At 40.0% G+C, this 27,250-nt stretch overlaps 4 protein-coding genes across 7 annotated transcripts; all 4 read right to left on the bottom strand.

Annotated features, from left to right (window-relative positions):
* Positions 1–194: 194 nt before the first annotated feature.
* On the bottom strand, positions 195–7,329 carry LOC147218433 (acyl-CoA dehydrogenase family member 11). 3 transcript variants are annotated; one of them, XM_086174116.1, is made up of 15 exons: positions 7,209–7,329; positions 4,335–4,594; positions 3,515–3,738; positions 3,309–3,408; positions 2,789–2,927; positions 2,484–2,626; positions 2,247–2,399; positions 1,967–2,061; positions 1,771–1,870; positions 1,559–1,699; positions 1,385–1,477; positions 1,058–1,165; positions 797–968; positions 627–693; positions 195–556 (listed from the first exon to the last, which is right to left on the bottom strand). In XM_086174116.1, the coding sequence occupies exons 2-15, from the start codon at positions 4,590–4,592 to the stop codon at positions 436–438; spliced, it is 1,914 nt and encodes a 637-aa protein (XP_086030242.1). In that variant the 5' UTR covers positions 4,593–4,594; positions 7,209–7,329; the 3' UTR covers positions 195–435. The 3 variants fall into 3 exon arrangements, with proteins under 3 accessions (XP_086030242.1, XP_086030244.1, XP_086030243.1); XM_086174118.1 differs by having other exon boundaries at positions 2,789–2,906; XM_086174117.1 differs by lacking the exon at positions 7,209–7,329 and adding an exon at positions 7,025–7,136.
* Positions 7,330–7,801: 472 nt separating this feature from the next.
* LOC147218432 (tubulin beta-1 chain-like) lies at positions 7,802–10,285 on the bottom strand. The gene is made up of 4 exons (XM_086174120.1): positions 10,159–10,285; positions 9,340–9,448; positions 9,134–9,244; positions 7,802–8,940 (listed from the first exon to the last, which is right to left on the bottom strand). The coding sequence occupies exons 1-4, from the start codon at positions 10,213–10,215 to the stop codon at positions 7,886–7,888; spliced, it is 1,332 nt and encodes a 443-aa protein (XP_086030246.1). The 5' UTR covers positions 10,216–10,285; the 3' UTR covers positions 7,802–7,885.
* Positions 10,286–10,974: 689 nt separating this feature from the next.
* morc2 (MORC family CW-type zinc finger 2) lies at positions 10,975–22,583 on the bottom strand. 2 transcript variants are annotated; one of them, XM_086173554.1, is made up of 28 exons: positions 22,487–22,583; positions 21,727–21,858; positions 20,260–20,313; positions 20,140–20,174; positions 19,989–20,057; positions 19,738–19,828; positions 19,531–19,639; positions 19,183–19,342; positions 18,912–19,023; positions 18,642–18,767; positions 18,477–18,556; positions 18,312–18,394; positions 17,905–17,990; positions 17,276–17,416; positions 17,044–17,198; positions 16,441–16,569; positions 16,222–16,327; positions 15,882–16,014; positions 15,719–15,802; positions 15,184–15,435; positions 14,871–15,101; positions 13,886–13,963; positions 13,255–13,312; positions 13,032–13,170; positions 12,770–12,937; positions 12,477–12,570; positions 12,143–12,331; positions 10,975–11,998 (listed from the first exon to the last, which is right to left on the bottom strand). In XM_086173554.1, exons 2-28 carry the CDS (start codon positions 21,792–21,794, stop codon positions 11,930–11,932), a joined length of 3,099 nt encoding a protein of 1,032 aa, XP_086029680.1. In that variant the 5' UTR covers positions 21,795–21,858; positions 22,487–22,583; the 3' UTR covers positions 10,975–11,929. The 2 variants fall into 2 exon arrangements, with proteins under 2 accessions (XP_086029680.1, XP_086029681.1); XM_086173555.1 differs by lacking the exon at positions 13,886–13,963.
* Positions 22,584–23,421: 838 nt separating this feature from the next.
* LOC147218430 (transmembrane protein 248) lies at positions 23,422–27,082 on the bottom strand. The gene is made up of 6 exons (XM_086173811.1): positions 26,942–27,082; positions 26,174–26,347; positions 25,685–25,940; positions 25,491–25,590; positions 25,219–25,360; positions 23,422–25,136 (listed from the first exon to the last, which is right to left on the bottom strand). Exons 2-6 carry the CDS (start codon positions 26,330–26,332, stop codon positions 25,038–25,040), a joined length of 756 nt encoding a protein of 251 aa, XP_086029937.1. The 5' UTR covers positions 26,333–26,347; positions 26,942–27,082; the 3' UTR covers positions 23,422–25,037.
* Between the last annotated feature and the right edge of the window lie 168 nt (positions 27,083–27,250).

Here is a 27,250-nt window from a genome sequence, read left to right as displayed (position 1 = left end):
AACGATGTGAAGGTTACTGATCGTCTAATGTTAATATACCTCGCGTTTTTTTTATTTCGAGTTCAAATAGCACAAACGCATCAAGTATATTAGTTTTACATTGAGCCATTGTACTTTCTCCATGGTACAAATAATTAATCAAGTAATTCCTTTTTAAATTTTGACAGCAGTAAAAAAACAAACCAAACAAAAAAGACAAAAAAATGGTTTTTATTTTCATTAAAAACTATGTCATTACATCATTTATTAAGATATTCAAAGTACAAAATATAGAGTTACAAACAATATACATACGAGCATCAACAATAGGTAAGGCTTTTCGAAATCCATAGTGACTTAGACGTATAGGATTTTCCAATCAGTCATCTGCAAAAGCAGTTGTATCTAAATAAAATCTAAACAAACGGAAATGTGACACCAATTAACAACGAAACATTAGATTTCTCCTTCAGTCGCCTCATCATAGACCAGGGCAGCATCAAGTGGAGGAGTTTGGAGATCATAGCAACCTCTTGCTTGTTTGGGTCCCACAAGGCACAATTCCTGCTCACACCACCTGATATAGCAAAATAAATAGGCCCGATGAATAAAAGATAAATCTTGGAAACAGTGTTTGTTTTTTTTACCTTAGAGCCGTGTAAGCATCGGATGGAGAGGCTCCTTTCCAACATGCATGGTCGATGAGAAGGGCACCTGTTCCCACACCGGAGAGAAGCGTGAATTCAGTAATATCAGGTGAAGCTATTGTTTTGTGACCGTGTGTGTATTTGTGTTTATGTGTGTATATATTGTATACCGATGTAGATGCGAGCGAGGCTGTATGCTAGATCTCTAGCTGCTAGTTCAAGGTAGCAAGGTGCTTTAGTGGCCGAAACTTGGACAAACTCCTCAAGCTCAGAGAGAGCAACAACCATAGCTTTCGCGGCTGGGGCAAGTGAAGACACACTGGAAGCTCCTGCAAGCAACACCTGCATGGAAAAAAGACACAAATGCACTGCCCTAACCTGTACTTGATGAATTACATGATACAACTGGTTTGTCATTATGTTTCTCCTACCTTGGTATGTTTAAAAAAAGCATGCAGAACCATTCCTGAGCTTCGAGCCACACACCGCAGCACATCCAAGGACAGTACATTTGTTGTACCCTCCCATATACTCAATACCTGAGAGACAATACCATGGGTAAAACATCTGTGGGTGCATACTTTTTCAAATGAATATCAAGCTGAAGAACACCACCTGTATGGTTAAATAAAATCTCAGAAATTTTAACATTGGTGTTCAGCCCATGGTTATGCTTTTGTCTTTTTGTTTTACTTTACTGTAGAAAAATAACTCCAAGCTACCTAACACTCGGTAGCCAGTGTAGGTAGAGAGCACACCTGTGCATCCCGGAGCAGTCCAGGTAACCCAGTGTCTTCAATGTAGCCTTGTCCACCAAAGCTCTCCAGGCCCTCTGACACCACAGCAACTGCCTGAGGTGAAACAAAATAAATTCAGAGCTCCTTCTCAGAAAAGCCAGATGGCGTTGACTAAGACAGGCTGAATATGTGCACCTGTTTCCCAGTGTAGAGTTTGGTCACAGGTGTGAGCAGACGTAAAAGGTTTGTATCCAGCTCGGTTGCCGTGCCGTTTTCCTCTCGACCCAAGAGACGGCAGACATCCATTACCAGGATGAAAGCCCCACGAGTCTCCACCTGTTTACATCAGAGGTGAGGATTACTCAAACGTGATGGGAAACAGTGAATAGATTTTAGTTCCAATTTACCTCCATTCTGGCGAGAGTCTGCATGTGCAAAGGGTGGTCTTTGAGGACCTTTCCAAAGGCACTGCGACGTGTCGCATAGTCACGAGCTAACTGGACCACCCTGGGAGGCAAAATAAACAGCACGTTGCATTAACCCCCCCCTAGGGTGCACAAATAATTCGAAACTTGTGATTCAAGAGCAGGGCTGATATCTCACCTTCTCATAGCTGCTGATGCAGAGATGCTGTTGTGGATTCTGGTTATGGTCAGCATGTGGGCTATGGAGGCCACCCCTCTTCCTTCTTTTGAGAGCTTTAAATGAAACAGCGAATGCAGATGTCAAAGAAGCTGACATATTCATACAAGGAGAAACAATGGCGATACTGCAAAAAGATCAAATTGGAAGAAAATGAGAAAGGTGTTACTCTGATGTACAACAGTTACAAAGACAGGGGACAATATTTGGTTTATCTTCAATGTAAAAAGGGGTAACTGACCCTGTGGGCTGGCAACCCATCCAGTAGTAACTCAGCTGTCGGCATCTGTCTTGTGCCCAGCTTGTCCTTCAATCTCTGCACCTCTATACCTCTGAGCCGCCCCTCATCATCTCGACTCACCTCTGCGTAGAACAATGACAGGCCCCTGCTCCCCTACAGGATGAGCAGTCCATCAGTAAACCCACATGGCATTAAAAGGAGGGTAACATGGGGCAGGAGAACAGCGTGAGTGCGTACTGGTGCCGTCGTTCCTGTTCTGTCCTGCACTCTGGCCAGAGTGAGAGTCATATCTGCGTCGGTGGCAGAGGTGAACCACTTGAAACCATGAAGTTTATAAGAGCCATCAGTCTGGGGCACAGCAACTGTCTCAGTACCACTGGCTGAGGACAAACGAGACAAAAATAAGCAAAGTCGTTCTTCTGGACAGTGACCCCCCCCCCATTTTTTTTTTAATATTTGTGTCAATAATAACCCCTTTACACAATTTAATGTATTTGATAGAGGAAGTCACATCTCATTTGATGTGTTTTTTTACTACTGACCCACATCGGAGCCTCCCTGTCTTTCAGTCATCCACTGTCCTGAAGTCCAGAAATATTCGGGTTGACGAGAGATCAAGCGGCTAAAGGCTTCTTTTACGTACCATGAAACACCTACAGACTTCACACAACCAGACAAACACTTATAGTGTTGACATGAACAAAACAAAAGGTGAGCTGTTTTCAATAAGATTAGTTATGTTTGCTTTAAAACTCAAGTATGAAAAGCTATCTATTTTACTGCTCAGAGTCCTTTTTTAAATTGAGTTAATGAGTGGCAGGGAAATTTCCACTCTTCTGCATAAAATAAAGCAGATAGTTTTGTAGGTCTCTTTTATTAAAAATTTGTATCTTGATCAGGCTCTGCAAGTTCAATTTTACACAAAAGTTTACAACAAACCTTGGAAACACAGCTATGATTAATCTATCACAACTGAGTCCAAAAAAAAACAACAAGCTATAAAGAGATACACAGATCACCAATCATAACTATTCTACTTATTTAGTTTATTTTGCAACACACCTGGATGACTTTTGCAGCCCCATCCGTCATTGCCAGAGGACAGGTGTAGAGGCCAGAGGAGGGCGAGAAAAGGTAGAGTTTGCTCATTTGATACACACGACTGAAACAGACACACGCGCATATTCTCTTTTGATTTCTTGTGACACAAAGAATTCGATTGAACTGAAATACAGAGTACTAGATAGAGCGGAAAATATTATCCTAACCTCCATTCCCCAAAGGGCCTCTCATAGCCTATGGCAACCAGTCCTTCCCTTGCTGATAGATCTTTCATTCGTTTCCATGCTGGGGAAGTCAAAATGTGATCCACTCTGCGGCCCCAGGGGTCAAACTGCACCAGGCGTGGAGGGGTAAGCTCACACTCTCTGCCCCACTCATCCACTTCGTTTGCCACGCGCTCCCCGAATGCACACAAATCAGAGAAAACTGCCTGCGAACAAACAGACACACATGAACTATACCCCTGCTTCTTGATCCTGAGAGCACACAATCTGAAATAAAATGTTGGATTGATAGGACCTTTAAACAGTGTTTAAATTAAATCATTGTCTAGAACAATATAGAAATGGCCTTGTTTCTAAAAATCAAGACAAAAGTACATTTTAGTTTATAAACTTAACATACTTTCCTTCAGATGTTTCGCAATGCCAATGGCTGCTGAAATAACCACAACTATATTTTAATATGCATATCTTATATATTACGTTTGTGATAAAATCAGTTGCTTAAAATTGTACCTCCCTGTCATAGACCTATCTAATGGACAATCTTATTTAGAGGAAATAGTCCTCTTACTATTCATTAAGGCTTTTCTATCTATCTTGATACATATAATATCCTGTAATAGCTGCGGTATGGCTTGTATTCGACATGCAATTTTACATATATTTTGCAAAATGAGATATCTACTGAATACTGTCATTTAAAGCAGATGTCTGATTACTATGATACACTTGCTTTCCACAGAACCCAGTATTACTTGAGGACTTGCCTTGTGCAGGAGTGATATTTTCTATACCTCCTCACCTTCTGCGGCAGATGTCTGTTGAGGTATCGTCTAAGGAAAGTGTCCTCTAGAAATGGGTTTTTCAGCACAGGCTTGTCCTGAAAGAAAGATCCTATCTTGGCTCTAGAGAACGGCAGCTGGCCAGTTGCTCTCCAAAGCGGCTCATCGTCTGGTTTTGTTGTGCCTGCTTCGGCGATACCGATCGATCCGGCGTGGACGAGACGGCGGGTGACGGTCAGTGGCACTCTGTGGCAGCGCCTAACTCCTGCGATGTTCATGACTGACAACACAAAAAAAAAAACCCTCCCATTTTTCATCTGTAACTTAATAACTTCAGGAATACGTTCATAATCATACAGTCCAAGCGTCGTTATAACTTGTGGGTGGATTTTTTTCCCTCTACAATACTCATTAAGTTATATATGTAATTTAAGTGCAAAAGTTATGAGACAACCTCTTTCGTTCGAATGTAGGGGAAGATGCTTTCGAACATATTTCAGTTTCAAAGTTAAATACTGTGGAATATAAGTGGTAGTTTTCGCTCGACTGTTAATTATGGTTCCCCTTCTCTATCTGTGTTATACTCTGGTCCTAACATTATGTTCCTGACTGAGCTCCCTGCAGAAACGATTGTTTATCAAGCTATCTGTGAAAAATTCCATTGGAATCTGACCCTGATGGGCGCCATATGAACGACGTGACAGACATATGTTTAGGCTGTGATCCTTTGGTTAATCTTGGCAAACAAGTACATCTGTGGAACGTCCAGCATTCTGATGAGGATTTATGTAGATCTCTATGTGTTTGTGGGACCAGCGAAAGCAAAGGGTAATGAGAAGAGAAAGGAGGAAAGAGAAGGAGAATAGGGGGAATAGAAGGTTTGCTCAGCGTGAGAGGGTTTCACCAACAACAGACATTCAGTTGGAGCAGAGTAATCAGCCACATTTAACTAAGCTTTTCTTTACCTTTCTTGGAACCAATCAATTCTGCTTACTTCTAACATGCTCCGAGATAAGTCCAGTCTGTACAAGAAGTTATTTAAGTCATTAAGGCTCACACTGAAGAGAACACGACGCAAACCAGAGGTGAAACCTCAACTAACCAGCAGCCAAATTCTACAATTTGGATCCCCTGGGGAGGAGTTGTACAGTTCCAATATCACTAATTAAGAGGCTGGGAATCTTCTATTCCTTTTGGCTACTCCCTTCTGGAGTCCCCGCAGAGAATCACCCTCCTCCATTTAACCCTCACACCAACTACCACCATGTCGTCTCTGGTCTTCCTCTAGTCAACCTGCCTGGCAGCTCCAAACCCCAGCATCGGTCTACCAATATATATTCACTATCCCTCCTCTGTACGTGACCAAACCGTCTCAGTCTGGCTTCTCTGACCTTCTCTCTGAAGCATCTAATATGTGCTGTCCCTCTGATGGACTCATTCCTGATCCAATCACCCTCTTCACTCCCAAAGAGAACCTCAACATCTTCATCTCTGCTTCTTGTCTTTTCCTCAATGCCACTGTCTCCACACCATAAAGCATCTTGTACACCTTTCTTTTCATTCTGGCTGATGCTTTTTTATCCGATTACCCTTGACATTTTTCTCCATCTGTTCTAATCTGCTCAAACTTATTTCTTCACCTCTTTTCAACACTGTCCATTGCTCTGGACTGTTGACCCTAAGTACTTCAAATCCTCCACCTTCTTTATCTCCACTCCCTGTAGCCTCACCATTCTGCTTGAGTCTCTCTCATTCACACACATATATTCTGTCTTTCTGCAGTTAACCTTCATTCCTTTCCTTTCAAGGGCAGATCTCCACCTCTCTAGATTTTCCCACTCCTGTTCCCTGCTCTCACTAGAGATCACAATGCCATCTGCAAACAACATGATCCCTGCAGATTCCTGTCAAACCTCATCTGTCCGCCTGTCCATCACCACTGCAACCAAGAAGGGGCTCAGAGCTCATCCCTGATGGAGTCCCACCTCCACCTTGAACTTCTCTGTCACACCTACAGCACACATCACCATGGTTTCACAGCTGGCATTCATGTCCTGCACTAGTCTACTTCACTGCCACTCCCCACTTCCTCATACAATGTTCTAGTTCCTCTCTTTGCACCCTGTCTATTCCTTTTTGTAGATCTACAAAGGCACGATGCAGCTCCCTCCCACCTTCACTGTACTTCTCTAACAGCATTCATAAAGTAAATACTGCACATGCAAATGAATAGGCCTGGAGTCTTCCAGCCATATATTTCTTGCGCCATGATAAAATGAACCGCCATTACAACTATTACTATGTAACAATAAACCAACTGCATTACTTATTGCTTTTTTTTTTTTTTTTTTACATTGCAATAGCCTCTACCCTTCTTTTTATATCAAACATTACAATCTAAACTTAAGTCATTAATCAAAACCTCGAGTACGCAAAAAGAAACACACAGAGAAGCAAAAAGTCAGATTAAGTAATAAATAAAATAGCTAATAATTTGTGAAGCGAATGCAGTTACTGAATCTGTAGCTATGTAGCTAACATAGCTTGGAAACGAGCAAAACAGTCCAGGCTAATGACGTCAAAACTATGTCAAAGTTCATTTGATTCGTCCGACCTTCCCTGTATCCCTCACCCTTTTTAACATTAAGTAACCCTGCTATATTTCAAAAACTTGTTTCTAAAAATGTCCTACAATAAATAGTTTTCTAACTTGAGGCAGGGAATCAACTTGCAAAATCGCTGTCACCTGAACTGCCACAAATGCTATCCCTCGGTTAGCTAGCGATCACCGTCGGCACTATTGAAACAAACCCACAACATATTCGTTACTGAATTTTACATTGCAGTCTCCCGGCACCTAATCAAAGATATAAATATTGTATGTAAACACACACCTTGTGCCAGTGTTTACATCTACTCCTGCGTCGGACGATCACCTTCAAAATAAAAGTCTACGTCCGACGTGACTCCGGCTAGGTGGAATAGGCTGGATGTTAGACAGGCGGACTCTGGAACAAGGCTGTGAATAAATTCACAAAAATGTTTTCAACTATCCACTGTATGATAGAATACAAAAGCATATAGTTATTCCATATTCGATTCCACTTGGTTTTCGTACCAGCACCCGCGGTGCATTAAAACACATTAGCCCGAATGTTGCAGCCTGGCTCATTTGTACTGTCCAATACTGCCATCTACTGTCCATGGCCGGCAGCTACAATGAGCTGGTGAAGTGGTTTACATTTTTGCTAGCGAGTTTCCGTCAAATAATCAGGAATCAAGGTCTTCTGGCTGAATATAAATAGTAAACTGTGTTTAAGCGAACAGAAAACTCAAATTACATAGTCCAATACATATTCTATTGCTAGTGCAATGTCAGTTAATCTCACAAGATTTCCTTATAAGCTACTATGTAATATACACCTGACCATCTGAGAGAAATCTCATGAGTAACTAATACTTTGAGGAGACAATAAAAAACAAATAATTTTTGTAAGCATGGACTTTATTGTCATGATCTGCATAACACTGCTAACAGAAAATTTACAGCAGCTCAATATTTCTTGGCACATTAGGCCAGGTCTTCCTCTTCCTCAAACTCTCCCTCCTCCTCAGCAGTGGCATCCTGATACTGCTGGTACTCTGACACCAGATCATTCATGTTGCTCTCTGCCTCAGTGAACTCCATCTCATCCATTCCCTCTCCTGTGTACCAGTGGAGGAAAGCCTTGCGCCTGAACATGGCGGTAAACTGCTCAGAGATGCGCTTGAACAGCTCCTGGATAGCTGTGCTGTTGCCGATGAACGTGGCAGCCATTTTTAGGCCACGGGGAGGGATGTCACACACGGCGGTCTTGACATTGTTGGGGATCCATTCAACGAAGTAGCTGCTGTTCTTGTTCTGTACATTCAGCATTTGCTCATCAACCTCTTTCATGGACATGCGGCCACGGAAGATGGCCGCCACCGTTAGGTAGCGACCGTGGCGTGGGTCGCAGGCAGCCATCATGTTCTTGGCGTCGAACATCTGCTGAGTGAGCTCTGGTACAGTGAGTGACCTGTACTGCTGGCTTCCTCTGCTCGTGAGGGGAGCAAAGCCTGGCATGAAGAAGTGCAGACGGGGGAAGGGTACCATGTTCACAGCCAGCTTCCGCAAATCAGCGTTCAGCTGTCCGGGGAACCTGAGGCAAGTAGTGACACCACTCATTGTGGCAGAGACCAAGTGATTGAGGTCGCCATATGAGGGGGTGGTGAGTTTTAGGGTGCGGAAGCATATGTCATACAGGGCTTCATTATCAATGCAGTAGGTTTCATCTGTGTTTTCTACAAGCTGGTGAACTGAAAGTGTGGCATTGTATGGCTCCACAACGGTGTCTGACACTTTGGGGGATGGAACAACGCTGAATGTGTTCATGATGCGGTCGGGGTATTCTTCACGAATCTTGCTGATCAAGAGGGTTCCCATACCAGAGCCTGTGCCGCCCCCCAGGGAGTGTGTAAGCTGGAAGCCCTGGAGGCAGTCACAGCTCTCCGCTTCCTTCCTCACAACATCCAGAACTGAGTCAACCAGCTCTGCACCTTCTGTATAGTGACCCTTGGCCCAGTTGTTGCCTGCACCACTCTGGCCTGTAAGAGGAAACAAGATCATTCCAAAAGAATGCAGTTTCATGAAGAAAGTTTGGATATTGGGAAGATATCCACTGCCCTGAATCAAAATCCATAAATTCTAAATTAAGACCCATCAAATGTGTTTGACCGTTCAATACAGAAATGTACATTTTATATTACAGTGAAGTGTTTATTCTGATTTAAGACTTACCAAAAACAAAGTTGTCAGGTCTGAAGACCTGGCCAAAAGGTCCAGACCTCACAGAGTCCATGGTGCCTGGCTCCAGATCGACCAACACGGCACGAGGAACATACTTGCCTCCTGTAAATTACAGGTTTTTGTTTGTTTTTTTTAACATGTGATGTTGGCATATTTTTAGTTTGTATGACTTACAATACAGGGTAAACTTAAAATACCTGAGGCTTCATTGTAATAGACATTGATCCTGTCCAGCTGAAGATCACTGTCACCATGGTAGGTGCCAGTTGGGTCGATCCCATGTTCATCACTGATCACTTCCCAAAACTATTAAATAACATTAAAAAAAAGTGTTGCAATAAAAGATATGAATACAACTAAAGTTGCCCACTCCTCCCCAAATTTTTTAACCCCATCATTTAACATGCTGTCACCAATTTTTATTCATTTATTCATCAATTCATCTTGGGGGCAGGGGATGCAAAACAATTTAATTAAGCTGCCTTCATTTTGGCTTTGCGACAATTGGCGCGGATTTGTGGCAAGTGGTTTTGAAATTCCCGGCTACGTCACTAACCGCCAAAAGCCAGCGTCAAAAAAAAGTAATGGCGGGTAAGGGCTGAGCTTCAGTAAGCTAGCGATAACTTAGTAATTACATTCAATCGACAATCGAGTGACAAATTGGAAAAACATTAATTTTGTTGTAACATTAGTTAAAAATAAACACTATAATCACAGTATTGAAAAGTGGATGCTACACTAAATTTATCGCTAGCTAGGTTTATAGCTATTAGGGGGAGTCCGTCAGATAGCATTTTTAAAAGGTAATCCTGATTTAAGAGATTGGATTAAAAAGTGTACTTTCACGGAAGTGACGGGAAAACGGCTAAAAATTAAAAATGTCTTAATGTGATCGACACATTTCGACACTGAACAAAGGCCCAAAACTACGAGCAACCACGCTTCGTAATAAGCGTAGGATCACGATTATTCGATGGTTATTTGGTTGTTAAAAGTTGAAACTTGGATTTACTGACCTTCGCGCCGATTTGGTTTCCGCACTGTCCGGCCTGGAGGTGAACAATTTCCCTCATTTTGCTCGGAGATTGGGTGGATTATTTCAGAGGTCTCGTGAAGAAATAGCGCGCCGGAGTTCCGTTCTGGGACATATATATATATAGGTACCGCCCCCTTGTACATTGAGCTCGTACTTCTATTGGTCCACGCTGCTAACAAAACCATAGTGACACACAATTAGACCAATAGAATTTGTGATGGTTACCCGCCATTGGCCTTGATCATCTGTCAATCTTAATCGTCACTGCTTTGCGCTAAGGTTGGTGTAACTTCCCCTGCGGAGAAATTTGACACGGATATTATGTAGCGATAACGTTTCCACCAGGAAAAAAGGTAGAAGCAGCATTTCCTAAGAAACAGTGCGCACATAAGCCAAGATAATCGGATAAATAGGTTTGTTTTAGTGGGTTTTCCTCAAGAAAATATGTGAACAGTTGCCCTGGTGGAGGGTCCATGTGCTTCAAGGCCAAACGTATGCACATGATAGTTCCTGTGAAAGAAAACAGCAAGCACGATTCTCAGTTTAACACAAACTGACTGATAAGAGGGGGAGCATTTTTTTTTCACTTGTTATGATCATAAAATCATGATCCTTTTTGCACGTTTTTGTGTGCTACAGCTGAACTGGTTATTTGTGTGTTCAAAAAAGCAGAAATAAAAACCTTTTCAAACACACTTAGGCTGTGTTTGCTTTGTTTGTACACATATCGTAAGGCAGAAAAGCCCCTCCCCAAACAATCATCAAACTGATAAAAAAAAAATATAGCAGACATACATTAAAGGTGTTTCTGAACCTGCTTTATTGTATTAAGTAAAGATTTGTTGAAAATACAGGATCCAGAGCGACGATCAGAACAAAGACTGAAAGCATGCACGGTTTAATAAACACTTCCATGACATGATAAAAATCTGTTCAGAAAGGACGGTTACAACGTGAATGAATGATTATGAACACTCAACTTTTGCATTAAACTGAAAATTATTTTCCAAAAATAAACACCGAACAGTCATTGTTTAGATGCAGGTTGGGATTTAAGGGGACCATACTGATAAAACCCAGTAAGACATTTTTGTTTGTGGGTGTGAAACATCACCCAGTAGTAAAAGATTGACCTGGTTTTCTTCTTATACAGGCCAGGATGGAGGGGAGGAACAAACAACACTGAAATTTGTTTTTGGTGTACAAAAATAAAACTTAATGTTTACATATAGACTGCAGTGCAGAGCACAGTTCAGTCTGAAATCCCCTAGTGTCTCAGTGTCACCAGACGAGGCAAAATGAAGAACGAATGTCGGGACAAATTTCTCAGTGCCTCAGCTGATTAAGGGAACAGTTTACAGTATTGAAGCTACACAAATGATGTGGACACGCAATTAAAATAAGAATGGCTTAAACATAGATAAACATGTACAGGCATATATATAAAGGGACTAATAAGAAAATCACAGGCCTGGGAGCTACTCAGCAATATAGAACAACCAGAAAGCATTCCCAGACTCAAGAGAGCACATCGGTAATATCTACATGCTGGTTGCCCAAGAAAAAAAAGGAAGGGAAAAAAAAAAACACATGAGAACCTGATTGAGAAGGTTATAATGATAGACAATGAGAACATTCGCAGATATTTACATCAAACTAAGCAGATGTCATGGCAGGAATAATAAAAAAAAAACAAAAAAAAACCTTTGTTTTTTATGTGCATGTTATCTTGATTTATACACGTGTCTTCTTTAATCACCCTTGGTGAGAAGGTCCTCTATGTAGGCGTCAAGCTCGTCGTCCGTATTGATGTCAATATCCTGAAAGTGTGATGTCACAATATTACTTCAAATGGCAAAATACCGTATCAGGAAACAAAACTACAATCAGGCCAAAATGTATTACAGGACATTTTTTGGAGAAATTAACTGGACAAAGTGCAGAAAAATCACAGTAAGTCATACCTCTTGTACTTTCTGTAGAAGTGCCACAATGTTCGTCCGTAGTTTCTGTAGCTTTTCATCTGCTTCCTTCAGTTTGACCTCAGTATTGTTGCTCTTCTCTTCTACAGCTTTTGCCCTGGCATCTGCCCTGCTCTGATATGAGTTACATAATGACTGGAGACCAGACTCATACTGGTGGAAATACTCCTTCTACAAGAACAGAGGGATCAAAGAACATCACTGGTTAGTTCAGGACATAAAGCTGCATGAAAAACTGAAATGCATCAACTGTATGCCATTGCTGGACACAATCCAGTCTCAGACAGACACTCTCTTTTTTCTCTCTCTCTCTCACCAAAGGAAAAGCCACCAACTCCTCTGCGGTCATACTGCTAACGTCATCCTTTGGAATCCGAAAGGCAGGAGGGAAAAAGTAACGCAGCATTGTCCTGGGAACACAAGCGTCACACTTAACAGTGTTATGACAGTGAGTGGAAAATTAGGGACTGATATAAATTTGACTTAGTTTCAAATCCAGTAAGACTCGTCACAAATTAATATGTGGGATTTTTTTTTTTCAAGTATTCACGACGTTCACACATTCAGGCAAAAAAAAAAATCTCAATCCGGAAAAGGGTAACAACTCACCTCAACATGGTGACCAGGCTATCAGTTACTTCTCTACTGGTCCCTGGCTGAGTAGTGTCTGGTTCCATGGCTGCAGAAGCCTTCTCAGTCTCCTGCTGAGTATCAGGTGTCTGGGAGATCGGAGATGGCGGACGCATCAAACGGACCTCATCACTTCCTTTAAACACCCTTTGAACATACACATATACAAGAATCGGGAGTAATTAAGCTGAGATGTGAATAACACATGTTCAAAAATAAAAGATGCAGACTAAAATCTTACCATCTGTCTTTTGGAGTTGATCTAGGTACGTAGTCAAACTTCACTTTCCAACGAACATTTTGTTTATTTGTCTCTACAGCAATGACTTTCCCAGTGTACCATTCCTTATTAACACGTACTTCAACCAGCAGACCCTTGTCTAAAGGAGAGGGCAAATATTTTTAAAATCTCCCAGAAATATTTTGGTCAAATTCTGTGCATGAAGCACTGTTCATCCTCTTACCTTTCTGTGTGTTTTTAATGTCATTCTCTGACTCCTGCTGCGAGGCTTTTTCAGGTGCCTGGAAATACAAAAACTATAAGAATAAGAATAAGAACAGCTTTCATTGTCACTGTAAGTCAGGAAACCTCTCCAATCACCAGAGTGGATGTGCATGCTTAAAGATAGGTTAATCGAAATATTTTAGATTCCTGTTAAATGAAAGAGAGGCTGCTAGTGAAAGAAAGACTAACATGCTCAGTCAAAGAAGTAGCAGAGCACTGTTTAGTGGAAAAAGATTGTTTCCATTTCTAAAGGAATCTGATGGAATTAATTGGATTGAATGACTATGAAAAAAAAAAATAAAAAGGGACCTATTATGCTCATTTCCAGTTTTATGTTTTTCTTTCCGAAGCTTGACCAAAGCACTTGTATGAGAAAAAAAATACAAAATAAGTTGCAGATGTCCTGTGGGAATAAATCTGTGCTTTGAAACATTGTTGAAAAACATGGACTTATTTCTGTCATGGGTTGCACATGTCAAAAAATATGGAAAAGCATAATAGATCCCATTTCCATTGCCTTGGTTATTACTGTTTGTTGAGAGAGCAGACACATCTTTAAGGGCAACTAAAAAGGGACTAAGTAAAACTACCTTGGCTTTAGAGACTGCTGGGAGCTGCTGTGTGGGAGTAGTAACCCCTTTCTTCTCAGCCTGGGAGTTTGTGTTAACCTGTGAGGTCAACAGCAGAGGGGGTCTGATGGAGGTTTTGTAACTATGTTAACCTGTCAGGGTCAGGAATCTCTCCATCTTCTAAATTCCTTCGCAATCTAACAAGCCACTGAAACTTGATAAGAAGCTATAAAACAGTGGTGACTGCAGTTAAAAGTATGTCACTGATTTTTTTTTTTTTATAGATCATTGATTAAGACAATTATTAAGATGGGGTCATCACCAGATGCCACTGTTTTATTAAATTAAAACTTTTAAATCTTAAAGGAACCTAATTACTTATTAAAGCCATTTTGGAGATGCAAATAATATTTCAGGAGAAAGCAGGGGAAAAGAAAAACAGTGCATCACCGCAACCAATAGGGGCCTAACATTTATTTGGACTTCAAAGATAAGATGGTTGAACCATGCTCCACTTTTACATGTTATTCAGTGTGACTCATTCCTTATTCATTATCTACCGCTTATCCTGCACTCATGGTCACGGGGGATGCTGGAGCCTATCCCTGCTGTTATTGGGTGTGAGGCAGGGTTCACCCTGGACCGGTCACCAGTCGATCACAGGGCCACATATAGAGACATACAACCATTCACTCTTTCATTCATACATCTGTGCAATTCTCCACTTTATCCAATTAACCTTCTGCATGTTTTTGGGACTGTAGGACAATACTGCAGAAACTGGAAAACCCACGTAGACACGGAAAGAACATGCAGACTCCACACAGAAATCGAACCAGGGTCCACCTGGCTGTGAGGCGGCAGCATTACCCACTGTTCCACCCTTGTGATTCGCTCTACTTTACAAAAATGTAAGACAATTGTTTTTCTAGTGACTGAACAGAAACATGAGCTTGAGTGCTTTGGATGGTATGAAAACGCACTCTGCTCTTTGCTGTGTGCATACCTCGTCCATCTTGCCACGCTTGGCTGCTGGGGCCTTCTCGACTACTTTCCCACGGTTGCTAGCTGTAGCTGCAGTCTTTGATTTCTTCTTGTGTGGTTCTTCCTCTTCGCTCTCCTCGCTGTCATCCTCTTCTTCCTCTTCTTCCTCCTCCTCATCCTCACTGTCCTCCAGCTCTTTTATTCTCTTACGTTGCGCTGATGCTGGCTTTGCAGCTGATGCTTTGGCAGGTGTCTAGAAAAGGTAAAGAGGTTTAGTTTTCTTCAACACCAGCACTAGTACAGCAGTGCGGTAACGTGAACCCCTATAATTTTACCCGAGAGCCACGGGTGGGTGGCGGTGTTTTGCCTGCAGTTTTGGACACAGGTTTTGTTGAAGGAGGCGTAGACTTTGCAGCACCTCTGGACCTGGATGGCTCGACTTTGGGTTGCAGAGGTGGTGGGGCTGCCGTCCGGGTGGGCCGTTGAGAAGTGGCACGAGACGGAGGTGTACTTTGAGCATTTTTGAGGTGGGCTGGGAGAGGTGGGGACCGGGGCCGTGTTAGGGACCTTACAGAAGACCTAGTTGCCTATGGTGACAATATGGGAAATATGAACATAATCAAATAATGTGTACAGAAGCAGTGAGACAACATTTCAACCAAAAAAAAAAAGGAAAAGAGGCAGAGCCATATGAAGTCCATCTGGTCTTATCCAATTATCTGGTCAATAATCATATATCAGCTTGTTGTCCATTGGCTTACATCCATGATGAATATGGTGATTTACTGGGGGATTCTTTATCAAAAAGTATATCCAAAGTAAGTTCTTTCTTCAGTTTTTTTTTTGTTTTATCATTTGAAAGGAAGGTACCTGAGATGAGCTCTCTGTCGGTTTTGTGCTGACATCCAGTGGTAGTTTTTTTACATCAGCAGCAGATTTGATAGGAGTGGTTTTCTGAGAAGAAAATATAATACAGTAAGTGCAATTGTAAACAGAGAGAGATATAGAAAGAGAGTAGAAAAAAATGGAGTACCTGCAAGGCCTCTAACTTTTCCTGCTGCTGTTTGATTTTCTCTGCCAGCTCTTTCTGTTTGTCTTCTGCCGATGGCTTGTCTTTCTTCAGAACACCACATGGCAGATTTGGTTTCTGTTCGGGAGCGTCACATCTAAAAATAGAAAACAAAATAGATAGTCAGTACAGTACATGGTATATAAAACTTTGATACAGACAAAAATAACAACAGTATCTCAATAAAATGAACACATTGTTCCAAATATGTTACTTTTCCATTCAATAATGCAACTGAAATTGATTATTTAAAGAGACGTTACTGTATTACGAAACTAGCTTGGGTGTTTGCTTAAGTCCATACCTGTCCTGGCAGCTGTCAGGGTTCATGAGACACACCCAACTGTCTGGGTAGCGTTTGTCTATGGCATCCATCTGGAAGGGTAATGTTCTCCACTTTAAGCATTTATCTAAAAGAGTGTAGATCAAGTTATTCAGTGACCTTTCTGTGCACGAACCATTGATTTGGAATTAAGCATTAGTGACTGTTTATTCTTTGTTTGCTTATTGATCTTTGACTAACCACACTGAATTGTAAGTGGTATCTCCATGGCCCGGCGTCTTTTGTATCTGGCCTCTGAAGATGGGGGTGCAGACCAGCTGGCCGACAGATAGCCAAACTCATCCCAGAACTTCACTATTCCTTTTTGGGCTACAAAAAATGAACAGATACTCAGAAATCCATTTTGAAATATTATTTACTAAAACAAAACATTTGCAAATACAGCAACAGATGAACCAAAATTGAATTAAATTTAAAAACATTACTTACTCATTGCCCTTATATTGAATTGATTTTAGATTTAAAACCATTTTAGAACAAAGGTCAAGTGCTGGCGAAAAGAAATACAAAGCTGTTCCCATTGAACTTTTGACTCTCGATGGAGGTTATGTTTAACTTGCAGGGTAATATGGTTGACATGAAATTAAAACGTCTGAATGCCACCAAATTGTAACCAGACACACAATGATGACATTCTTTCAGAGACTCTTGAAGAGAAAATTCAATCCAACTCTTGCAATGAGTTTCAGAAATATTCTGACTTTGTGCTCTTTATGAAGTATTTTATTTGAACTGTGCAGGTGCTACCAGTGACATGGAAAACCATTCAGAAAAAAAACTCACCGATGTTGGAGTCTTTCCAATACTGAGCAAGATGTTCCCCCATGGACTTCAGTAAATGACGATATTCCTTTGCATCTGCAAAATCTTGTTTGTTGTGAGTTGGCTCTAAAACTAAATAAGGGACATCCACTACTCCGACCACCCCTCCACAGGCCCTATAAAAAAAAAAAAATTCAACGGTGTAAAACATTTTCAAATTCAACACTTTTTAATTGGTATGCATGTTACTTACATGCCTCCCTCCAACTGGGGCCCTGTCTTCTCATACATCTTAATAAGACGAGAGCAGTTGTATACAAACATCCCATCCAAGTCCCTCTGTTCTATGTTTACTCCAAATATAAAATTAAGCTCCTTGGGCTCCTTTAATGCTCTGAGGGAGAGAAAAAGATAAAGTGATGAATTCAAATCAGATGAAGTATTTTAGTTCAGTGAGTCTTTTTAAACAGAACGTGATTACCATTGATGTAAAAATCTCTGAATAAAAACACTCTACCTGTTGTAGGGATCATGAACCACAAAAATAATTACATTTTATTTATAAATATACAGATCAATTTGTCAATTGACACACGAGGATTTTTTGTTTCTGCGTGTAAGTGAATAGATCCCATTAAGATAACACAGAAATACTAGATTTTTTCAATCATGCATAATATTTGACAACAATGTGTACATTTCAAAGCATTTTTGAACAATATATTAGTTTTCTGGCTAAAAGCTGGGATAGTCTTCTCTTGGTTGATGATTTGCAAAGTAAATGTAAAATTCTTCCATAGACAATCCCTCCATTGACCTTAGCTTTAAATATCTGTAACTTTAACAGTGATGTATTGTATTTCAAAGGTTTGTTATTCATACTTCTGCTTGGCCTCCAGAATCGATTTCTTCATTTCAGCATCTCGTCGCAGCATCATGGCTGAGTCTTGGACCTTCCTTAGAATTGCCTACAGGAGAAGTCATAGATAGTACTCAGTGGAGGCATAATTAAAAACACTTAAGACCTAAGAGGGATTGTTTGTCATTTCTACATTTGAAGCCTGATACGGCCTTGCTTCCCCATATCCCTCACTCCTACATGCCTACAACCTTTCTCTTGCCTACCTTTTTCTCCCAGATTCTCTTTAGAGATCTGGTTATGAGAGCCTACGGGACTTTGAATAACTCGCATCCATCACATGACTCAGTGGACTGATCAATTTCAACTCAAAAAACGTGTCCTTTTTATTTTAACCTTTTTCATGCTTATATGCCAAAACATAGCTTACCCGTGACTCTTTTGACAAGTCTTCTCCGAGTCTTTCCTCAAAAGCCAACTGCTTGCTTTCTGCCTCTCTGGCTTTCTCCTCCGCTGAAATAATAATCATTAAATTTGATGAGTGAGTTCAGACTGGCAAAGACATAAGCCTGACGCAAAAATATATTTAACTCACCAATCTTAGCAAGATGATCTGCTTTCTTGACTTCTTGTTCAGCACGTGTTTTAAAACGAGTGGATGTATACTTATAAACTCTAATAAAAAACAACAACAAGATTTTCAGTCATTAGTTGCTGATCTGCAGTAGTTACGCACACAATACTATGATTATGATATTACCTTGGTTTAAAAAGACAGCAGGACAATCTCTTGGTTCTGACTTTATGTCCCTGGATAAAAATCCTCATGCGGGGGTCAATGTACAAAACAGCGGCATATGCTCTAAATGATCTTCTTTCAGGTTTCCTAAAAAAGAAGAGGAAGAAAGGAATTACTTTCACTGACAATTTTTGGCTACTACTTTGAATCAGGTTAGTCTGATGTGAAAAATACTATATTTTGACCGCTGAATCGGTCGTTTAGATTAATCACACAACAAAGTGCACTAACACTCCTTCAGCAGGTGTCCCAGCCATCAGTATGTCCTGATGATCTGTCTCGACATCCAGCTCTGGTTCTCGACTGTCCATCAGCTTGAGATTATAGATGATGACAAGGGTACCTTTTCCACAACACGAAAGTGAGCATCAGTTCATATCAAAGATATACTTTCCCGACAGTAAATTGTATATGGGCCAAATTCAATTGGATTTTTTTGCTGCACAAACTGTCAGATTGGAACAAATCGCAAGTTTATGAAAACACACTTGTTCATACTTACCACTGCTACTTTCAATTTTGTTGAACTGCTCCATCAACTGCTGTTGATTTTTAAAAGGTGAATATTTGAAGATCAACTCTGTCTCTATGCTGTACTTTTCTGGGTCAGAGGTCAGTGGCTCCTTGGTCTTCGAATCCCAGGATGGGAGAGGGACTATTACCTGAAGATCGAGGATCAAAAAGCTTAACTGCACACATTAACAGCTTCAGGTCCCAATTAAAAGAATAGAGACTAAGCTAAATATTTATGTCTTAGTAGTTATTCTGGATATATCTATACAAAAAAAAAAATGTCCTGTGTGGTTGACCAGCCTTTTTTCCCCAATATCTTTCCAAAAGCAAAACCTACCTCATCCAGACCCTCCTCTTCATGAAAAGTCCTCGAAAGAAACAGGCAAGTAAGTGCGTTGCCTTTTTTTGTGAACAAGATGAAGTCTCTTCCGATTCGCATTGAGCCACTGCAGAAAGACACAAATTAAGATCATCTGTAACTTTTGGAAAAAACACTAAAAATTAATGACATGACTTCGAGAGACGAATTTTGAGAAGATCTTACGATTTCAGTCCATTTCCATATTGGCCGATCTGGGTGGACACTGGTGACCTCTTGCTTGACTTTCCAAACTGAATCACATGCGTTGCCTCATCTAACAAAAGATGTTCCGAATCAGATTTACACACGTAATATATGTTTTTCAAAAGATAATCCAGTCTCCAGAGGCATATAATGAGCCTTTAAAAATACCTTTATGGAATGAACTAAAAATAACACTAAAGCTATGTCTCAAATAATAAAGTGACACCTACTGGGGTCCATTCCTATACCATCATCAAGAAAACAGAGCATGTAGCCTCCTCGCAATTCTGGCCTTTTTTCTGGGCACAAAGTGGGAAAAATTGATTAATTCATTTATTACCTTCAATGTTTTATACACAATATGTTTAACATGAGGCATACCTGTGTAGATGTCAATTCTTGTGGCGTTAGCATCTCTGCGACAAAAAGAGACACCAAAAATAAGTCGTAGAAATAAAACTTTCATGCCAATATTTCATGATTGTTTCTCATCCCATGTACCTGGAATTGTCGACAAGCTCTGCCAAGGCTCCAAATAAGAACTCATGGGTTGTCCTAAAAAGAGACCATCAACTTCATTCATTCACTACCTAATGATTTAAACAGTTAATAGGATGTGCTAGTCAAAAAAAGAACATAATTGACAGGATGTGTATTCTGATATATTTTGAATTGTTTGTGATGTTATTTGATTACATATCATCCGTTGTATAGTCTGTTAAGGCAAAAGTGGGGGAGTACACAAATTAGTCAAAATTAGGGATTTTAAAAAGGTTAAAGCAAACCATTTTGCTTTCCCATTTTTGCTAAAATATTTATACTTTCATAAAAAGACAATTAATTGTGCAAGACAAAAATCAAAAAAGTCTCCAAATATCAACAAAACTTGGTATACTTAGTGGAGATTTTGATACTTTTCCATGAGTTTTGAAATCAATTGTAAGCTGTATATTTGGATGTTGCTGACTGCTATTACCACAAAGTCAGTAATACGTATCAAGAGATTCAAGATTTCAAATGATTTAGGACTGTGCAAATCAGGTGATGTTTATATAGTTGCCCTTCAAAAATGACTGCAAAACATGTACTTGGGTTAAACTTAGGAACCGTCTAATAGTGGATGACTTCCAGGTAGCTGAATATATTAACAGATAAAAAAATTCATGTTCTGAAATGAGCAGCATTGTACATATATATATATATAAAGAAAAAAGCACTCGAAGGACCCACTTTAGTTTCTTTACAATACTTGTGTATAATGGACACAGAATCATTATCTTAGTTTGTCAAGGATCAATAAATAGTGTATTCTTCCGGTGTACAAAAAGCAACATTCTAACCACCTGTTAAATTCACATAAATATCTTCAGTCTCTCTGTGTTGAAATTATCTTGAATGTTATTTCTTAAAATCAAGTTTAAATAAATATCCGCATTACAAGACTACTGCTGAATGAACCGCAGTGTTGTCAAAGATATTAAATACATGCTGTGGGTCATCCCTTTACGGAGGAGCTCATCACGTTTTTACAGCCAGCTATGACCTATTCATCAGAAACAAAACCAAAACCAAAAGATTTAGGTAGTTCTCAGGTGTACTTTAAATTCTAGCAGCATTTGTAACAATTGAATTACTTGTAATGGCACACATTTATGCAAACACATATCGTCACCCTCTTAAAATAATCGCCTGAGTCATTTTTCAGAGTTTTCAGGAAACACAAAAAACTGAACCATTTGACACACTCTTGACACAGGCAATTTCTACTAAACGGGTAGAATGGCACAATCTGTTCAACTGAGCGTGTAGGCAATTTTGCCAGAGGTGGTCAGCATCATGAGATGATTTAGGCAGTAAAAACATTTTTGTAAAAAAAAAAAAAAAAGACTTGGGCGATTATTTTAAGAGTGTATGTTCCAAAGTTGTGCTGTTGGTTCAAGGGCATTAGTTTGTGAAGGCTATACTTACGAATTTGTGTGCAGGTACTCAAAGGTAAGCTGAGCTCTACTCAGGTTACTATAGTTGGAGTAAGCCATGGCCTTCCACAAGTATTTCCTGTGCTCTTTCAGACCCAATTAACTCAACTCACAAGATTTCATCCTTAAAAAAAAAGTTAAAAGGAGACCATGAGCAGACTTGTCTATGCCCCCCCACACACACACACCCACACACACCCACACAATGTTATGGTCCACGAACTAACACTCCTTTTAGTTACAAGATATGACATCAGTTGATATGGACGCTCTGGTAATAAGGGACAAGTTAGCATCACTAGCTTTCCTCCGGTGAGTAATGGGACTTCTACTGTACAGTTTGGTGTAGCAAAGAGCGCTTAAGAGGACCAAATATACCAAGAACTACTGTGTTATTATACAGAAGTCACTGGTCTGCTCAAGTTTCGATAACCAACGTCACTTTCAACGAAGATTTGTGTGGGTGTTTCTGACGTAATATAAATGTGTAGCACATTAAAGTTTCCGTTTATAGCGGGGAGTTAGACTAACACAGCTAACTAGCAGACATTAGCACCCTAAGGACCGTTCAGTGACGGTAGCTAGGTAGCTTCACGCGGGGGAAACATGCATCTGATGTTAGCCGTTTCAAGTCATTTTCCACGGATTTACAGGCCTTCCACGTATGGTGGCGACTTTGTTTTGGTTTCCCACGTAACAAACGCGTCGTCTACGTAGGTTTGAACACTTTATAGAAGTACGTTTGCTTTTACCCAACATGAACAAAATCCAAAAGGCCGCGTCGGAAAATCCAACCGCTTCTACGTTTAGTAGATGGATTCCTTCACGAGAATTATCGGTTCTTCTTCTGCTATGTTCTGATATCTACAGGCGTGTGGCCGATGGGAAACAATCGAAGATGTTTGTTTTTAGCGCCATCTATTGCTTTGGAGGACAAAACACTTCATTAACTTTTATTGGCTTTGACCAAGCTCGAATGTTTTGTTATTGTGTTTATTCGCATGTAACCTGAATCTTCTGTCACATAATGTATTTAACCAGAAAACAATTTATCCTGTGGCCACCATGGCAACCCCTTGATACAGTGGCAGCCCTCCTGACTCAGTATATTTGTTCAAACTGCTTCACTTATGTTTGTGTTTAACAAACACTGATGTGAGAGGCTTCTTTTCTGTTTTTAATTTAAACTCCTTTTTATGCAATAATCAACATGCTTCATTTTAGTCATTAGCTTATGCTCCGCTTCATGTTCATCAAGTGATGGTTGTGATGCTTCGTTTTTATTAAGACATTAATCTTAAATGTGGCATACTCCAAAACATTGCAGTCAACATGAAAGGCACAGCAAATAATTTTTCAAGATCATTTTAGTACTTTTTATCTCTGGAAATATTGCATTTACTTCAGACCAAGGAATCTTGATATTTAAGCATTTCCCCCCAAACTTCAGAGTCTATTCCTACAGAAATGATCTTATTTTGTTACTCTATTACAAGTTTAATTGCACGAAACTAGCAGGATTTAAGTGGTTTTGCTCCAGTCTGTTCTTTGTTGGTTTTCCTTCACACACATTGCTCATACAGTACAAACCTAGATCCTTTTCTGTTACCTTAAGAGCTCAACTTGGGAGGCTAGAATTGGAATAACCTAACTCATGAGATGTAGCATGACAGGGTGACAAATAGTGTTCATAATTTTAAGTTTTTATTACAATTTAACTAAGTGAAATTAGAGAGTGTATGGAAATTGAATATCAGAGCATGCCTTCCCTTTAAGAAGGCCTCCCGAGGACAAGAAACTTCAACAATTAGACTAGTGGAACCTAAAAGACACTTGTAACTCTCCAAGACCAGTGGAAATGCAAAGAAAACCTTCCCTAAGCTGCCTAGGAATAGTAATAAAAAAGTCCCTCTTTCTGCCTATCGGGAGAAGTAAAAAGGGGTTCAACACGTACGGCTATGTATGTCTGTGCATTAGAACGTGAGGACCCCACAGAACAGTACTATGTCACTGAACGGAATTGAACAGTCACAAAATCAAAGTTTTACTGATACAGTGTTGGTGTCTATCAACCAAAAGAAGCCACAAATATGCCAACAAAAATGATTCGTTGTCAGTGTTAAAAATGGAGAGACAGTGGTCCCATAACAGAAGTCAAAGGAATGCATGCAGTCCTTTTTTGGAATAATGAAAAGCAATGCCAAAAGCATTCTTATCCAAACTAGTGTGGTTAAAAATCAGAGTTGATGCGGCGATAACAATGACAAGTGATCCATGCAGGGGGCTGACATCTCCATATTGCGATGGGTCATACTAAATGGTCAGTGCCCCAATAAAATGTGTTGTCACCCATCCATCCAACAGTGACATCTACCCTTTTCTGTATAGGCTACACACACACAGATCTACATTGCTTGCCTGGGTTTATTCTAGAGTAAACTGAGACCAGAGTGCAGAAAGCACATTCGCTATTTTAAAATGCAACTGGGAAAAGAGTATCGACTTGTTGTAATTACAGTGGCAGTATCTTAGGTTGCCAAATGTTAGTGGATTTAACAAGTGAAAATGGCTAATTCTCAAAAATAAAAATAAAAATACCCAAATTTAAACTCAGATAACCTTGATGGCATTATAATTTTAAAAACAAATTATTTCTCTTTCTCAACTGCAGAGTTGAGATTAAAGAATTCCACGATAGTCTGGTGATGGGAATTTCCACAGTTCTATTGTAAACTCCAGCATCACAAAGCAATCAGATAATTTTGTGCTAAGATAATATCTTAGTACAATCTTCATATTATTGCACAGCGGGTAGAGCGATCCTCCTTGGAACCAAACATTCCTGGTTCAAATTCCCAGCTTCTTCTAGTGTGTTGAAGTGTTGTTGAGTAAGAAGATGCTCCCCTGATGCCACTGCATTGCTGCCAACTGCACATGGCTTATCCATGGTGGGTTAAATGCAGAGAGGAATTTCCCGCAAGGGATGAATAAAGTATAATAAATAAATAAATAAATAAATATCTACTGGATGTGCTCAATCAAATTATATCATCTATATAATATCACCATTGTATAGTAGGATTATTTCTAATAACATCTCCATTAAAAATCCAACATACATATTGAAACTTTTTTCAGATGTATAATACACTAGGCTTTCATATCAATATTAAAACATTTTAAAATAGCGACAGGTCCAAAAATAAAACAATCAATTTTAATCAGTATATAAAATGGCACATTACAAACAATAACATTTACATTTTGTGGCTCCAGTCCCTCCTGACAATAACTGTTATTCAGTTAGTGTGTCAGACTAGCAGCTAAGCAAATTATGAAACAAACTCCTAGAAGACACACACTGACTTCCAAAAGATGTTGCACTGCCATCCACTGTTCCTCCTAGAGAAGGGTACAGAAAATTGACAATGGGAATTTGTCAAATGAGTAACTTATTCATTTGCTTAGCTTTAGCAAATTGTACCTCTGTTAGCATGATGGTGAGTGCTGGATCATTCCTGGAGTGAAGACTATAGCAAAATTGTGATTCAGTCGGAAGCTGGTTAGTCGCTTCTACCTCAATGGGTGAAAGGCTTCTCTGTGACTTGGAACACTTTGGAGGAAGTCTTTACAGAAAAAATACAGAATAAGCAGAAAATACAAAGATGGGTAATTAATGATACAACAGACCTTATTCTTTTCACTTGAGCATTTGGGGATTTAAATTTAAGAATCATAGAAAGTGGATGAACTCACAGACTCATTGGCAGAAGTTTTTTTTGTGCATTTATAGTGAGGCAGGTAAAAGTCTCATTTTCAGACAAGATGTCTAGACTCACACTGACAATATCATTCCCTGAAGAGTAAATTATTCGTTTAGTAGTTGAAATATTTGCTTGTATCCGCATTTACTTGATTTCAGAACAAATCCCATCCGGGGTAAAACTAACCTCCAAGTTGCAGTTGGCTGGCTCTCAGGGTTGTGTATAATGTAACATCTTTCAGAGAGCCACTGTCTGAGTTGGATGTCACGGTAAGAGGAACCTTGAGATGCATGACGACAGGAGGAGACTTTGTGGAGTTAACTAATGTATCTGCTTCTGTCTTTGGCGTTGGGGGGGTTTGAGGAATTGGCTCAGCTGAGCTCAGAACGGCTTTCCCACAAAGATGGAATTGTGACAAGGTAGACAGAAGATGGTTCCAGTCCTAAGAGAAAAAAGGCCATCTGGTAAACAGAGCAGTGCGACTCAAAACACAAGAAATGTATGCAATTCATACAACTTGAATGATATTCTTAGTGTTTGACAGAGTTTAACGACAAAATAGCGATGTGATGATCGGCAGGATATCAGCTAACATGGCTTATGAGTTACTGGACAGCGGATCCAAATGCAAAAGCCCCATTTCCTCACAATAAATGCAGATTAAGTAGCACCTACCCTTGATGTGTCGGGGTTAGGTAGGGTGTGATTATAGCAGTAAGAGCTAATGCTAATAAAGGAGACAGCCAGAGTTAACAGACATAGGACAAAGGTCACCACGGGGGGATGTTGGGATATATAATCCCGAAGGTTGGTGTACGGCAGCCAAGCCATCATCCGATTTAAACAGACCTGGAATACAGCAGGGAGAGATGTTTCAATTACCCATGTTTTCATTGCTATTGTCAAACTCAACACATATCCCGTGAAGCACTTTTCTCCACACTCACATCCCTTCATCAGTGCATGATAATAAGCTAATGACAGTTTTCCCTCGCCAATGTCACCCAGTGCTTGCTCACAGAGAAACGTTTGGTTACTGTGAATCATTTTAAAGATCGTGGTGCAGACCTGCTTTACATAGAAGTTTCCACGGAACAACTCTGTTGCGATTTGGCTTTATATAAATACAACCCGACACATCGGCCCTGGATTCCACGTACCTGCCAACTGTATTTTTCAAACTATTTCAGTAATAAAAGACCACTAAAGTTGACAGATACTTTCACTTCTGACTTTACTTTCGGAACTAACTGTTACTTCATCATCTGACGACATCACAGGCTTTTGTTAAATTAATACAAAATACTTTCTGCAATAATGTTGACACGACGTGACTCAGAAGTAAAGGGAGACGTTCAGTCGTATATTAAAGAAACCAACTGTTTATGGCTGGTGTCACACTAACCAACTAAACGCCGACTGATAAAATAATGAAATTCATACCTTAACTCGGGCATATAACAGAAATCATGTCACGGGGTCCGCTTGGCTAACAGCGTTTAGGTTTTCACGAACTCCACATTTCAACAAGTTTAAAGTTCCGTCTAAAGGGCGTAAAGATAACAAAACGAGTGTGAGTTTACGACAGAGCTGTCGGTTTACGACTGAATACCATCGCGATGACGACAGCAGTGACGTGTCACGTGACCATAAGCGCAGGAAGTCACTTCAGATCTGCAGTATTTATGCATGATCTGGAGGTTCATTCATATTTACGTTTAGTCTAAGTTAAGAACAAGCGAATGAATATTA

Source organism: Fistularia commersonii, chromosome 26, assembly GCF_037954325.1.
Source record: "Fistularia commersonii isolate RoL2024-O1a breed Wild chromosome 26, RoL_Fcom_v1.0, whole genome shotgun sequence".
Classification (NCBI taxonomy): domain Eukaryota; kingdom Metazoa; phylum Chordata; class Actinopteri; order Syngnathiformes; family Fistulariidae; genus Fistularia; species Fistularia commersonii.
Note: the sequence above shows the minus strand (reverse complement) of the source record. Positions and strands in the feature narration are given on the sequence as shown.